Source organism: Megascapheus bottae, chromosome 3, assembly GCF_031878675.1.
Source record: "Megascapheus bottae isolate mThoBot1 chromosome 3, mThoBot2.hap1, whole genome shotgun sequence".
NCBI classification, from domain to species: domain Eukaryota; kingdom Metazoa; phylum Chordata; class Mammalia; order Rodentia; family Geomyidae; genus Megascapheus; species Megascapheus bottae.
In genome coordinates, this window is record NC_143511.1 from 67,514,730 (window position 1) to 67,530,289 (window position 15,560).

At 37.5% G+C, this 15,560-nt stretch overlaps 1 protein-coding gene across 4 annotated transcripts in view; it reads left to right on the forward strand.

Annotated features, from left to right (window-relative positions):
• Positions 1-15,560, forward strand: part of Slc44a1 (solute carrier family 44 member 1) — a 170,337-nt gene that overhangs the window by 23,756 nt on the left and 131,021 nt on the right. For all 4 annotated transcript variants that reach the window (XM_090330367.1, XM_090330366.1, XM_090330369.1 and 1 more), the window contains exon 2: positions 13,270-13,359. In XM_090330367.1, the coding sequence (XP_090186493.1) occupies positions 13,270-13,359 (90 nt within the window). The remainder of the gene's footprint in view (positions 1-13,269; positions 13,360-15,560) is intronic.

Here is a 15,560-nt window from a genome sequence, read left to right on the forward strand (position 1 = left end):
GCTCCTCAAAAATAGAATAGAAAAAAATACATTCAGTAAGAAACACCCTAAAATTAGTTTAATATCATGCAAAAAAGAAAAGAATGACAGGTCTTGTGGTGCATTTCCATAATCACAGCATTTGGTAGGGGGCTGAGGCAAGAGGACCAGCCTGGGCTACACAGTGAATTCATGGCCAGTTTAGGTTATATAATACAGCATTGTCTCAAATGTCAACGCAAAAATCACATAAAATCCTTTCACAAGCACTTAATAACCAGAAACAAAATTATATCTTTGATAAGACCCACTTACTAAGCTAACATCATACTTGACAAGTAGAGAATTTTCTAATTGATATGCCAGGAATATATTGCTAAGTCTCAGTCATCATCGATAATTGTTCTAGAAAATCTGATTAGTGCACTCAGCTATACATCTAAAATAAGAAATGATGTGTATAAAATATAATGTATATAGAAAGCAAGGAAATAAGCTAAAAATCACTTATGTGACTATGGGAAACAATGGTCTACATAGACTATGGTATAAATTAAAAAATGCTTTTTAATAAAGGAACCATTCTGAATCAACACTCATTGGCTAGATGTAGTTAATTAAAAGTTTTTGGATAACTCATACACATAAAATTCCATGAAACTGTAAATAAGTAAGTGAGCAATATCAAAAACTAAAGAGCTTAAAAAACAGTGAACTAAAATCATTGATTAGGCTGTATCTACAAAGGTCTATTTCTACATAAAAGAAAAATTGGATGACATCCTAAGGCTTCATGGAGAGTATTGACAAATGGTGTTTAGCAAACAGTGCTCCAAGGAAAAGGGGGGAAAATTTAGGTTTCCTGATTTCGATAGCAACTTATTTTAAGCCTCCAGTTTGGTGGCTTAAGCACCAGTTGGTACTGGCCACAGCAACTAGTGTAGCATGGCAGAGCATGCTAGGAAACTACCTGAGTCACCTCACTCCCAAGGGTAAACTGTATCTTCCAGAATGCAACACATTCCTGCTTGAAGCTGCCTTCCCCAGGAAGCATAGAGGAGAAATAATTGAGAATAAAACCCCACTGTGGTTTTTTTTCTTTTCATGGAAAGCACTTTGACAGGGAGCTAGAACTTCATCTCTCATCCAGGTCCTAGCCTGAGTGAGAGCTCCCTCTTTGAAGAAAAATTCTGGGTAGTGATAAAGTGATCCAGGTGATAACCAGTAGGTAAGGACATATTTTCACTGTGGCCAGGGGCAGTATTTTCAGGAGAGACTTTTAGGTATGGGGCTTGGATTCCCCTTTGTACTGGTTGACTCAAGGCTTCTCTGGGACTTTTTATCAAAAATAGATATCTACAAGCCGGTTGTCTGGCAACCCTGTGTTGTATGTGTCATCTAGAAATGGTTGCTTATAATCTTATTCTACTAGAATATGAGTTTAGTATTAGGTGGACTTAATGAGATGATACAATATTTAACTGGTTTTTATTATCCCAGTCCTTCGTTGTTGTGATGTGGTAGTTCTATGAAAAGTGTTCAGATGGAATTACCATGAAACCAAGAGACCTCCACATGTGAGGTGGCAGTGTACCCTTCGTTAAGTGTTTATATGTCATTTCTTTATACATAGGCAACTTGATTTAAATATAATTTATAGGCCATACAATTCACTCACCTAATATGTACCATTTAGTGGTCTGTATTTTGCTTACATAGTTGCACTAACCATCACTGTAATGAGTTAATCTGTACTCATTAGTTGTCATTTTTCCTTCTCTTTTAAACTTGTCCACCCTTAGACAATTACCATTCCATCCCAGTTTCTTCACTATGGATGTGCCTATTCTGTCCATTTTATATATGATATGTGGACTTGTACCTGAATTCTCTGATTTATAAGTATTTTTCAGGGTTCACCTGTGTTGTAGCTTTTTTTTATCACTACTTCCATTTATTATACAATTATATCCCAAATACAGATGATCACATTGTATTTAATCACTTTACATTGTATTTAATCACTCATTTATTAATGGACATATGGACATTATATGATTTCTTAGTAGCAAAGTGGTACAGTACATATTATTGTGAAATACAAACAAAACGTTTTACAAAATACAGAGAGAAGTTACAGATGGTAAGGAAACTAGAGGGTTTTTTTTTCCCCTATTTGTTTAACATTACTGCTTAGACATAATAAATTAAACAGGACTTCATAAACATTCACACAATGAGACCAAAGGAGGATATTCCTAGGAGGGAATCACAAAGGCTCAATAGTTCGTATAATATAAAATAATGTTTATGGAAATGAATTCCAAGAAGTGGAAACAAGTGCTTTTTTGTTATTTTGCTTTTTTGTTTTTGTTTTGGCTTTGCCCTCCTCCTTTGTTGCTGTTTTTGATTTCTGTACCTTTTGTCTTGTAATTTTATGTTTGGGGGAGAGGAGGGAAAAGCACAGAAATGGTGAGACAGGGTGAACAAATACAGCAGTGATACTCATTACACACTGTTGAAAATGAACAACTTTTGAGGGAGAGGGGTTGGCAGAGAAAAACCGGGAGAAAATGAGGGAAGAGGTGACTGTTCAAAAAGAAATGTACTCATCACCTGGCTTATGTAACTGTAACCCTCTGTACATCATCTTAACAATAAAAATTAATAAATCACTGCAGGTGTTTTCTTCAGATATCAAGCATAATATTTGAACATTTGGAAGTTAACCAAGGGGTAAAAATCCAAAAATATGTTAATAATATGTTATTATTCTTGGTTGTAGCCTATAATTTTCCTATATGAAAATTTATCTTCATAAAACCATAATTTGAATCAGTTAAGCAACTGAATATACTGTGATGTTTTTTCTCTGCAGTTCTTATGCCTCTTGTTTTCCTATTTTTCCCTCCTTGTTTCCCCACAGCTTATTTCTGTGTCCAGGTGGTATATACTAGCCGTAGTAAACATGGAAGAGCAGATTGGTCATTGGTCCTAGACCCTCAACATGGGTTTCATAAGTCTGTTGTAGAACTTTCTAGTTACAGAATAGCAAGAAAAGCCAGACAGCTCATTAACTGCCTGATATTAATGTATCAGGCAGGTGTAAAGCAGACTTTAGCTCTCCTAGGTATCATCAGGTATTCAGGTTTTGATACTGGAATGATGTGATGGTAAGAAATGGAGCCCATAAAAGTTATAATTTTAGAAAATCAACAGTCATTTGAAATTTTAAAGGTTGCTTACTGCTGATTCAGGAGAAGGGTAAGCTAGAAATACTGCGTGAGGGTTACAAGCAAGGCTTGTCTATAATTTTGATGGTGTTTCATTGATGGGAGAGCTGTGTTATGGGGCAGGATTAACTTGGTGTCTGCTCAGTAATTACTATGTGCAGTCACTATGATGTCTGAGCGACAAGCCCTCAATTATGTTTTAGAGGAGTTGGAGGAAGAATGAAGTCACTGGCAGTCTATCTCCCTGTGATTTTCCTCTCATGGTGTAAATATGTAACTCCAAAAGCAGTTGAAGTTGCCTTTCTCCCTTTCTTCTCTGCTTGAATGAATGTATGCTGTTTAGCATAACGTTCATGAAGTAAGAAAAGCAGTCGAACAAGATACCAGTATCTTTCCAGTCAGTATATCTTATTACTTTTACCTGTTTAAATCATGCTTTTATTTCTACCTCTCCAATATAAATTGCCGTAACTAGGCTTAGCAAATGAAATGGATTACTTATAGTAACTAAGTAGTTCTGCATTCTGGGTCCTTGACAGTGCTTTCCAAAGGACAGCCACTGTCTTTCAAAAATCCTATTAGGAGGTTTTATTTGCAGGTGCAATGAGCACAGGCTGAAAGCTTCCATGTTTTATTGCTACCCAACTTCATCATGTCTGCTCACTCTATTGAAAATGGTAACAAAAATGATACACATCAGCTCTTTTATTCTTTTGTTACTACTCTGTTCAACTAAAAGCATATTGGGGAAATTAATGAAGCAGTATGTCCTTGGAGGAAGCTTTGCACATTCTAAGTATACAGCAATTTGTTTTAAGTAGTGGAGGTTTTTGTGTAAAACAGACTGTCAGGAGCAAAATTAAGTCTTCACAGATAGACCAGTGCTTGCTATATATTTCTTGAATCACACAGTGTCCATGAATCAGTGACCTTTATGATAGATGCATTCAGTGACTATTATAGAGGCTTTGGGGCTATACCAAGGAATGACTGGGACAGTGTAAAATACAGTAGAGCCACACAACTTTGAGTCTGTCTTGGAAATGATGGGTTTGCTCTGGAAATGGAAACTATGATGTTCAAGGGGGGAAAATGAAGTTGGAAATAACTTATGCAGCAGATTCCCCAACACTACCCCCAGGACACTTTTGGGAACCTGGTGGGTCACAGACTACCTCTCTGCTTGCTCTGCTTTCATAGGAATCTAGGAAAGACGCTATCAATGTGTGCCAGAGAGATCTAGGCACACATGGTATATAGCAAATGAGATGGCTTATTTATGGTAACTGTAAATAATTATGCACTCCAGGTCCTTAACAGGAGTTTTACTAAAAGACAAGCAATGTCCTGTCTTTGTATTCAACAGTGGCTTCACGTAATACATGCTTTCTGGCTTGCCTTCCTGTTCTGTGTTTTATTGTTGATCTGTGAGAGTGCACATTGGTAACTGTCAGAAGGCTGGTCTTGAGTCCACTTAAATCTCTGTGTGTGAGAACTTGATTATCAGTAATAAATACATGTAGTGTATACTTCCCAATGGATGTTCACTTAAGTAGTATGGTAGTGTATAAGATGTAAACTGCCATCACAAATGACATCATATTGTCCTTTGTATGTAGGAAACTCTGTATACTACTTCCCTTTCCTTTGGACTATTATCCTAGATCTGGTTGCTTGGAATATAGAAGAAAATAGTTTCCTGGCTTGTTCAGGGGAATGACAAGGGAGCCCTTTAGTGTATTAGAAATTCTAAGTTAGAGTAACTCTTGATAAATGTGACCAGATAGTACTTAACTTACAGTTAATAGGTAGCTTACTATGACAATTACATGAAAATACTTTTCTAGTAGCTTAGTAAATATATCCCTATATTAAGTGTTAAGAAAAACAAAGGAAATGGCCAGGAGTTTGGCCTAGTGGTAGAGTGCTTGCCTAGCATTCTTGAAGACCGGGGTACCACAACATAGAAAAAGCTGGAAGTGGTGCTGTGTCTCAAGTGGTAGATCACTAGCCTTGAGAAAGTTCAAGGACAGTGCTCAGGCCCTGAGTTCAAGCCCTGTGACTGACAAAAACCAAACAAACAACAACAAAAAAAGAAAAACAAAGAAAACTATTTTCCCTCATATTTAAGATCTTTTCCTAACGGAAGGCATAAAATCTCTTAAGCATATGGAAATCTTGATGCAAAGTTAGAAGTGGTTAATTAAAAATATATAACTTTGTGTTCTGTTTGTTTACGATTGAAACATTTCAGAGTAGAACAAAATCTTAATTGGCATTCAGCATTTCCCTATGATTGTTAGAAACAACTTTTAATACATTTTATGGCATACAACACATTCTATTTTAGACACTGATGGATCATTTCAGTGTGTGTTTCAGAATATATGCTGTTGAAGTTTATGAGGTAATTTCAACAGATCTCACAAATCTTTTCTTAGTGGTTCCCATCCCTGTTTGTGCAGAGTTTTCCACATGCCTCTACTTTTGTTATTACTTATAATACTGTAGTTCTTGGTTGGTGTTTATCTCCTTACAAATATTTCAGTAAGGTCAGGGCTATACCTCATCTGTCCTTGAATTTTAGGTATTTTGTAGTGCTTAGTAATTAACTTAAAGAAGCAAACAACTGTTGGGTGCTATTATCTGAAAATCAAAGAAACTTAGAATAATTATAATTGGCTATATCTTTTTTTTTTTTGCCAGTCATAAAGACTGAACTCAGGGCCCGAGCACTGTCCTTGGACTTTCTCAAGGCTAGAACTCTACCACTTGAACCACAGCACTTCCAGCTTTTTGCTATGTATGTGGTACTGAGGAATTGAACCCAGGTCTTCGTGCATGCTGGGCAAGCACTTTTACCACTAGGCCAAATTCCCAGCCCGGCTATATCCTTGTGTACAACATTTTCTATTTATTTTGAAGCCACACTGCAAAGCACTAATATATTGAGGAAAATCTCTGAGTGGTATCTTAACATAAGAATCTTTAATGTAAGCTGAGCATGGTGGTATGCTCAGGAGGCAAAGAGTGATTGCAAGTTTAAAGCCAGTCTGAGCTGCCTAGTAAGATCTTGTATCAAAAAAGTCAAGACAGGCAGACCCAAAACCCAGACAGACACAAAGGAATTTGGGGGAGGAACTTTGTAATTTTATGTTAATCTCTCTCTCCCCCCCCCTCCTTCTCTCTTCCTCTTTCTCCCTCCTCCACCCTCTCTCTCCCTATCTCTCCCTCTCTCTCCCCTCCCCCCTCTCCTGCCAGTCCTGGGGACTGAACTCAGTGCCTGAGCACTGTCCTTGAGCTTTCTCAAGGCTAGCACTCTACCACTTGAGCCACAGCACCAATTTCAGCTTTTTCTGTGTATATAGTACAGAGGAATCAAACCCAGGGCTTTGTGCATGCTAGACAAACACTGTACTGCGGGGCCACATTCCCAGCCCTTAATTACTCTCTTAGGATGGTAAGAAGATACAAAAGGAGGCCAGAGAATATTCATTAGTTGATGTTATGTACTACCTGGGTATATTTCTATGGTTTTGCATCTTAGCTGTCTCCATATTTGAGACATACCTGATTCTTTTTGTCTTAGATCTGGATTGTTGTTAGTTGCCTGCTCTGGTGCCTGCTGCCCTCTAAGAGAAATTATCTCAACCCCTTTGCTTTTAATGCAGCATGGAACCAGAACCTGTGTATGTTGATATTATCTATAAATAAGTTTACTAAATAACTATGCACGCTTGAAGTATAAAAACTTAGGTAAAACGTTTCACAGATTATTTGATACTAATTAACCATATCAAAATTCATGGAAGGATTTTGGTTTAGCTATTAAGATTTATGGTGAGTACAGGCTATTTTTGTTATTAATTATATTAGTGTTAATATTTTGCCCATGCCAGAGCTTACCTCAAGGCCTAGGCACTATTTTTGAGTGTCTTTGTGCTCCAGGCTAGCACTCTACCTAAAGCACAATGCCCATAAAGCATTTTCTGAGTAGGTTATTAGAGATAAGAGTCTTAACTTAAGCCACAACCCTCAGATCTCAGCCTCCTGAGTAGCTAGGATTACAGGCATAAGCCATCAGCATCTGGCCAGAATCTTACTGTGTAGTTACTAGTACAGTACTATGTCTTCGGAGGAAGTTAGATCTGTGCTGTGCAAAACATAGAAATGTAAATATGTTAAGCATTGTGCCTGGCTAATAGTAAGAGTATGAGTACAATAGGAAGAGGTAAATACAAGCTGTGGTCTGATTTTTTAGTATTGGTTTTCAATGGTCTAGTACTAGTGAGGGATGCGTCTCCTTTACCCAAAGTGTTTGGAACCAGAAGCATTCAAGCCCCCCACTTCTACTCCGTAATTTTGTAGTATGTATTGTATATAATGATGCATGTTCCTGGGAACGAAACCCACATCTGAACATAAAATTCATTTATGTATACTTCAGACACATTTCTGAAAGGTGTTTTATACATTTAAGAATAGTTTTGTGTTGCCAGGCACAGTGGCTCACGCCTGTAATCCTAGCTTCTTAGGAGGCTGAGATCTAAGGATCAAGGTTCAAAGCCAGCCAGGGCACAAAAGAACCTGAGACTCTTTATTTCCAATGAATCTCTAGAAAATGGGAAGTGGGGCTTGGCTCAAAGGTAGGGTGGTAGCCTTGAGCTGAATTGCTCAGGGATAACACCCAGGCCCAGGTATAAGGCTGTAGCCTTGAGCTGACGAGCTCTGGGACAGCACCCTGGCTGAGTTCAAGCCCTATGACCCGCCAAAAAAAAAAAAAAAAAAAAGGTAGTTTTGTGCTTTAAAAGAAAATTCTTCATGGTGTAGAATTTTCACTTGTAGTGTCAAAAATCTTTGGATTTTGAACATTTTAGGTTATATACTTTTAAATTAGGAGTCCTCAATGTGCATATTCATTATAATTCTGTGATATTAACTGGTATAAGTGTGCAAAAAAGTCTAAAATGTGGATACTGTTACAGATATCTTCTCATCATTTTAAATTATTAAACATTTTTGAATTATGGAAAATATAACCTTCATTTCATTCATCTTTAGAAGTTTTTTTTGTACCTAAAAGGTTATGTAGCATCATGTTCTTTTCACCTGAAGAACTTTTTTTTTTAGACATTCCTTGATTACAAATCTTCCCTGATTCTCTCAGGTACTACTTTACTGAAAAGATTTTCATTTTTGAGAGATATTTTCTCTATGTATGGAATCTGAGTCAATAGTTTTAATTTTGTTTGAATTTTGTCATTTCCTAGTTTTCTACAGTGCATAGTTTCTAACAAGAACTCTATTGTAACCTTTCTTCTGCTGTAAGTAATATGTCTTTTTAGAAGAAAATATGGGTGTCTACCAGATATATTCCTGTCTTTGACTTTCAGCAGTTTTAGTGTGTGTGTGTGTTGATTGTTTTGTGTTTATAAATCTCTGACTATAAGCACATAGGCTTTGATTTAAAAAAAATTACTTTGGGAACTACCTCAGCTATTTATTTCTCCAGTTAAAAAATTATTTTTATCTATTTTTTATTTAGTTGTGGGGCTTGAACTTTGGGCCTGGGCACTGTCCCTGAGCTCTCTAGCTCAAGGCTAATGTTCTATCACTTGAGCCACAGCGCTACTTCCAGTTTTCTGGTGGTTAACTGGAGATAAGATTCTCATGGACTTTCATGCCTGGGCTTGGTTTTCAACTGCCATCCTCAGATCTCAGCCTTCTGAGTAGCTAGGATTAGGAGGTGTGAGCCACCAGCGCCTGGCTAGTTCTTAAGTTTTTCCTCTGCTCCACTCTTTGCTTTCAATTTTGTATATGTTAGATCATGTGACGCTGTATTCTGGTTTTTAAGTTTTTCATTCTTTATGATTTATATTTCAGTTACCTGTCACAGTTTACTGATCTTTTAGTTGGCTGTGTTTATGATGAGCTAGATAAAAATGCTCTTTTTCATCTCTGTTACTGTGCTTATTTTATAGGTTTTTTTTAGAATTGTATTTTATCATTTGCTTTTTTTTTTGCCAGTCCTGGGCTTGAGCTCAGGGCCTGAGCACTGTCCTTGCTTGGACTTTCTCAAGGGTAGAGCTGTACCACTTGAGTCTCAGCACCACTTCCGGCTTTTTTCTATGTATGTGGTACTGAGGAATTGAACCCTGGTCTTCATGCATGCTAGGCAAGCACTTTAACCACTAGGCCAAACTCCCGGCCCCATCATTTCTTTTCTTATAGTCTATTTCGACCTCCTTATTAGTGTGTGAGGATTTTGAGTTTTAGGCATAAATTTTCCATTTGTTTCTCTAGAATCTTGTTTTCTCTTACAGGAAAATTTGTTATAAGGAATGTATAATAATGACAGTATTGCTTTGAGAAGCAAAAAAGGTCATGGGTAAATAAATGTGTTACCTTATAAATGCCCTGTTCCTTTTCTCTGGGCCCCAGTCTCTTAAATTAAAGGTTTAGATAGCAAGATCACTTTGACTATTTAGTTCTTAAATTGTAGGTTTTGTGAGGGAAGAGAAGCCTAACATTTATTGACAGTGCATTTAATCCAGTGAGAAACCTGTAAAGGGGATAAATTCACATTCTACAAGTGCTTTTGTAACATGCTTTACTTTTAGTAAGGTGTCTGTGGAATTTTAATTGAAAGAAAGAGATAACATTAAATCCAGTTGCCACTTGGTTAAATCTGTTGAAGAATCATTAAAATTTTTCTACTGTTCAGTTTCCTGCCTCACTTGAGAAATTTCATAGCTTATAACATGTCTCATTTACTTTCTTTGCATCTGTAGGATTTTTAAGTTGTTAGAGTAGCTTCCAGATTTTGCAGTGTGAAGAAAGATTAATGCAGGTTGATTTTCTTTACTGACATGTAATGAGCAACTCATTGGGGTTGTTTTGAAGTCACAGATAGGTTTAAATCCTGGTTGTGTGTATGGTTGTTAAACCTTGTACTGATTATTTAATTTCTGAACTTGAATGTCCTCGTTTGTGAAATAGAGATAGAACTGTCATAGAACTGGTTTAGTGTTTGGGTAATAGAAATCAGTCATTGATGACATTAAAAATAACAGCTAAAATGAAACATGCCACCAGTAAGTAAACATTTTTTTGTAAGTCTGAAGAAAAAGGAGACTTGAATATTCCTTTTTATCCCTTTTGATGGAAAGGGTTACCTGCTTAAAAGATATTTTAATAATAGGTTTAACTGAAAAGTGAATATTGATGACTAGTGGTAATAACCAAGATTTGAATGTTTATATGAAGATGGATACACATTTTTTTGCTTAATTTTCTGAAGTAAGCCACCCCTCCTGTGAGAAGTGTTCTTTTGTTACAGTGAGAGTGATTTTATTGTTTTCACTTTTCTGCTTTTTCTGCTTGCCTGCATGCTATCTCCCCCCCACACACACACATTCACATGCATACATAACTTCTTCCCTTTCTCCCCACTTCTCACCCTGTTTGAGATTTTCTTTGTATTTTGCAAAGCAGTGGCCTACAGCAAGTTGAATTGAGTTGTTGAATTTTGAGCCTGTATTTTTCTTGTCAATGAAATCTTTCTATCTTTAAATTACATATGTAAATTGAAGTATTAACAAACTGATTGGTGGTCTGAAGTGAAAATACTAAGAAAATAGTTGTGAGAAAGAAATCAGTTGATTAACCTGAGGCCTCCTCCATTCCATAACACTGATTGTTAAGACTAAGTACTTTAGACAAAAGATTTAAAGTAGCATTTTACAAATTTACCACAAAGGACATATACTGCATTTCAAAGAAGCGGCCAAATTCTGTATTTATGAGTAATTTTCTGGAATGGACAATGTTCAATACTGAAATTATTAAATACAAAGAAACATTCTTTATTCACACTGAACAACTGTCTTCCAAAATGCAGACCACAACACAGGAATCCTTGTTCGAATAACACGGAATAATGTCAAGATATTTTGCAGTTGTTTCTTGTTTTTGCAAAAGTGCATTCCTGACCACAAATTTTTCCAGTTGAGAGGAGCTAAAGAGATACAATGTAGCTCTTTCCTTGCCATCTAGAGAGGTGAACCAGTTTATCTAACTAAAGTCATATAGCTAAGTAGTGACACCACCAGGGAGAAAAATCCCTCATATTATGCCACTATGTTGCATTTCTCTGGAAGAAATAGCCTACTCATTCCTGGGTTTTTATGTTATCTCCAGTCTTAGTGTATGAGATTTTCCATGACTAACTAGTGATCTTTTTTCCTGTGTGGGTGTCAGGGAACAAGTGAATATTTTTGTTATAGCCAGAACAGTGTAAAGCAGCAACAAGGCAGTTATCTAGTTAACATTTTAGGAGTCAAGAAGTCATCATAGCTCGTAATTCTTTGCCCTTGTTGATAGACAGCTATTTTCAAGCTGAGTCTCTATTTTCATTTTTTCTTCTTGTGCCAGTCCTGTGGCTTGAATTTAGGGCCTAGGCACTGCACTTGAGCTTCTTTGTTCAAGGTTAGTGCTCTCACTTGAGCCACGGCACCACTTCTGACTTTTTTGAAGCACTCAGGTTTCAAACTGTCATCTTTAGATCTCAGCCTTCTGAGATCTGCACTGTAGCATGAGCCACTGGCATCCAGTTTAAAGCTTAGTTTCTTAATCTAGAGTCTGACTTTCCTGAACTTTTATGAAAATTGTGTGAATACATGTTTATATAAGAAAAGAATTTATAGCTTTCATCAGATTTTTCAAAGGAGACAGTTTAAGACTATTGTTTTAGAAAGACTTTGATTACATTCAAAGTCTGTTATAGTAGAGAGTTTCTTTTTTCCATATATTTTTATTGTAATATAGTAGAGAGTTTCTTATTTCAAGCCCTCTTACTACTGACATGTCTTCCCCAGGCTTCTTGGATTTTGTGATGGAAACTAGCTTAGGCTTCTGTTGCCAAACTCTTTCTCCTAGTTCCCTAGGCTTAAGCTTTCTCCTTCCCTCCTCTTTGTTTGCAGGAGAGGGTGTGAGAAGCCGGGATATTTGCTCATTGGAAAGCTTAAGAATGTTTCTTCTCTTACTGGATATGTGATCTGATCTGAAAACCTAAGACTAGTGCAGTAAGAAATTACAATCAGTACTTTGTAAATTAACTTTTAACATTTTGTGTTTGATCTAGAAACTTCCATATTTTTTTAGAAGCAGAATGAAAATCCACAGATGGTGATTTAGGAGCTGCTCAAAATTGTCTAGGAAAATTGAAAAAAAAATTCTTCTTGAATTTTATTTGCTTTAGAAAAATTTATATCTGCATTGGAATTCATTTTGATGGGCTCCTTTTCCAGAAGAGAACATACAGAAAGTACATTCTAATTTTTTTGTTTTAAGTCTAGCATCTGGTCACACAAAGAAAAAGCACTAAGACTGAGGTTGGAAGAGCTTGTTCATTTACTTATTCATTTTAAAAAGCCCTTACTGAGAACATATCAGAAATACTCTGGCATCATCTTAGATGATGGAAAATGAGAACCAGTCTTTTTCCTTTGCAAGGCTCACAGTCTGCTGGGAATACAGCTGCAATAATCATTCCCATGGAGGCACAAAAGAAAACATTGATCTCAGTCTTGTGCCTTGCCAGAAATAGGGATGAAGCCACTGGAGTATTATTGGCCAAGAAAGTTAGGTAGACTTTGCCAAAGTGACCAAAATTGAGGGATTTTTTTTTTTTTTGCCAGTCCTGGGGTTTGAACTCAGGGCGTGGGCATTGTCCTTGGGCTTTCTCAAGGCTAGAGCTCTATCACTTGAGTCACAGAACCACTTCTGGCTTTTTTTGTGTTTGTAGTACTGAGAAATTGAACCCAGGGCTTCATGCATGCTAGGCAAGCACTCTAGCAGTAGGCCATGTTCTGGGCTCCAGAAAATTGAGGGATTTTTAATTCATTCACAGATCTTTTCAGAAAGCTTCTCTCAAAGGTTTGACACTTACCTGGCAAATCAAAGATCTAGATAGATAGGAATAAATAAGAGAAGGCTTTTCTAATTTTAACTAAACTTAATATTCACCATGTTCTTTTATTTTTGTATTTTCAATTAGAGTTCCAAACGAGAATGGAAGCCCCTGGAGGACCGTAGCTGCACAGATATACCCTGGCTGCTGCTCTTCATCCTCTTCTGCATTGGGATGGTAAGGAAACTCATAAATGATCTGAAGTTGAACTCATGATCCAAGAGAATGATGGATAGGGAGCTGCTTTTAAAGTGGGTACTTGTAAATATGAGTGTATAATTGAAAGGTCTAACGTACCATTGAAGCAGGTCATTTTTTTTCCTGGGTATAGTTCAGTGGTACTTGGTATCTTTGGCTTTTTGGGGTTTTTTTTTTTGGTAGGAGGAGGGGTCATGGTGCTTGAACTCAGCCTGGACAATGTCCCTAAGCTCTTCCGCTCAAGGCTACCACCTTGAGCTAAGCCCCACTTCCCATTTTCTAGAGGTTAATTGGAGATAAGAGTCTCAGGTCCTTTTGTGCCTGGGCTGGCTGGCTTTGAACCTTGATCCTCAGGTCTCAGCCTCCTGAGTAGCTAAGATTATAGGCGTGAGCCACCGTGCCCAGCCTTTTTTGTTTTGTTTTGTTCTGCTTTTTTAAAATGAAAACTGAGGTCAAAAGTTAAGAGACTCTTCACTCATTTTAGAAAACCGAGCATTTGATATGAGTTTCACAAACTATGATCATAGAGGAACTATGAGCAGAACACTGACCATGGGCTTGAGAATCCTGTGTATTTACCCAGTCTACTCACATAAACCTGATAGTCATCTTTGGACCAATCATTTCTCTTGGAAATATAGTGCACTTGGGTGTGTGTGTCTGTCTGTCTGTGTGTGTGTGTGGTTGTATATAAAAGTAGAGGTTTTGCCTGGTGCTGATGGCTCACACCTGAGATCCTACCTACTCAGGAAGCTGAGATCTGAGCATTCTTGTTCAAGGTCAATTAGATCAGAAAACTCTGCCAGACTCTTTACCTCCACTAAACTACACCCCCCCCAATAAATAAATAAATGCTGAAGCCATTGGCTCATGTCTATAATGATAGCTACTCAGAAGGATGATGAAATCTGAGGATTGTGGAAGGAAAGTCCAAGAAACTCTTATCTCCAGTAAACTACAAAGAAAAAGCTACAAGTGGTGCTGTGGCTCAAGTGGTAGAATGCTAGCCTTGAGCACAAAGAGGGACATCCCTCAGGCCCTGAGTTCAAGCCCCATAAACAGTGACATGAAACAAAACAAAAAGCTGGACGTGGAGCTCTGATTCAGGTGGTAGAGTGCTGCTAACCTTGAGCCAAAGAAATTCATAAAGTGTCCAGGCCCTGAGTTCAGGTTCCAGGACCATCACAAACACACACACACACACACACACACACACACACACACACACACACACACACACACACACACACACACACACACACACACACACACACACACACACACACACACACACACACACACACACACACACACACACACACACACACACACACACACACACACACACACGGAGAGACAGAAACAGAGAGACAGAGAAAATAGACGAGCTGGGCACTGGTTGCTTATGCCTGAGACCTGAGGACCACATTTTGAAGCCAACCTGTGGAAGAAAAGTCCGTGAGATTCTTATCTCTAATAAACTACTCAGAAAAAGCTGGAAGTGGTGCTGTGGCTCAAGTGGTAGTTGTAGAGCACTAGCCTTGAGTACAAAGAAGCACAAGAAAAGCTCTGAGTTCAAGCCTCAGTACTGGCATGCATGCATGCATAAATAAACAAATAAATAAATAAATAAAGATAGATATCTACCAGTACTTCCAGTTCTGATGTATTTTATTTCTTTTTCCATGGGCAGTTCTTGTTCACTTCATTTACCTTCTTCATCTCATTCATGCTAAGCTCTACAGCCTGCTATATCTACTGTAATGTGTCATGTGTTGATCAGATATAGGAGACCTAGTGTTTTTCCTTGCTGTGTAGAAGACAACAAGCTGAGTCCTGGTGTACAATGCCAGGTGTGAATTTACTCAGTAGACTGAATTGCTGGAGCTAGTGCTACAGCTTCAGCAGCTTGGGAATCATTGCCAGTGCAGTACCTTCTCTGAATCAAGATTATAGTGTTGCTAGTAGGTACAATTATAGGTACCAATTCTGACCCAGAAATGAGAAAAAGGAAACAGTATATTTCCATGAATTATGGTAAATCTTATAAGATATGGAATGTTTGTTTTAATAATAGCCATGCTATTTTGCCAAATTTAGGGTATTTAGAAAAGATCAGAATGCCCAGTGCTTAAGCTAGACCTTTTAAGATATTGTTCAAGAGTTCACTTTATTTAATG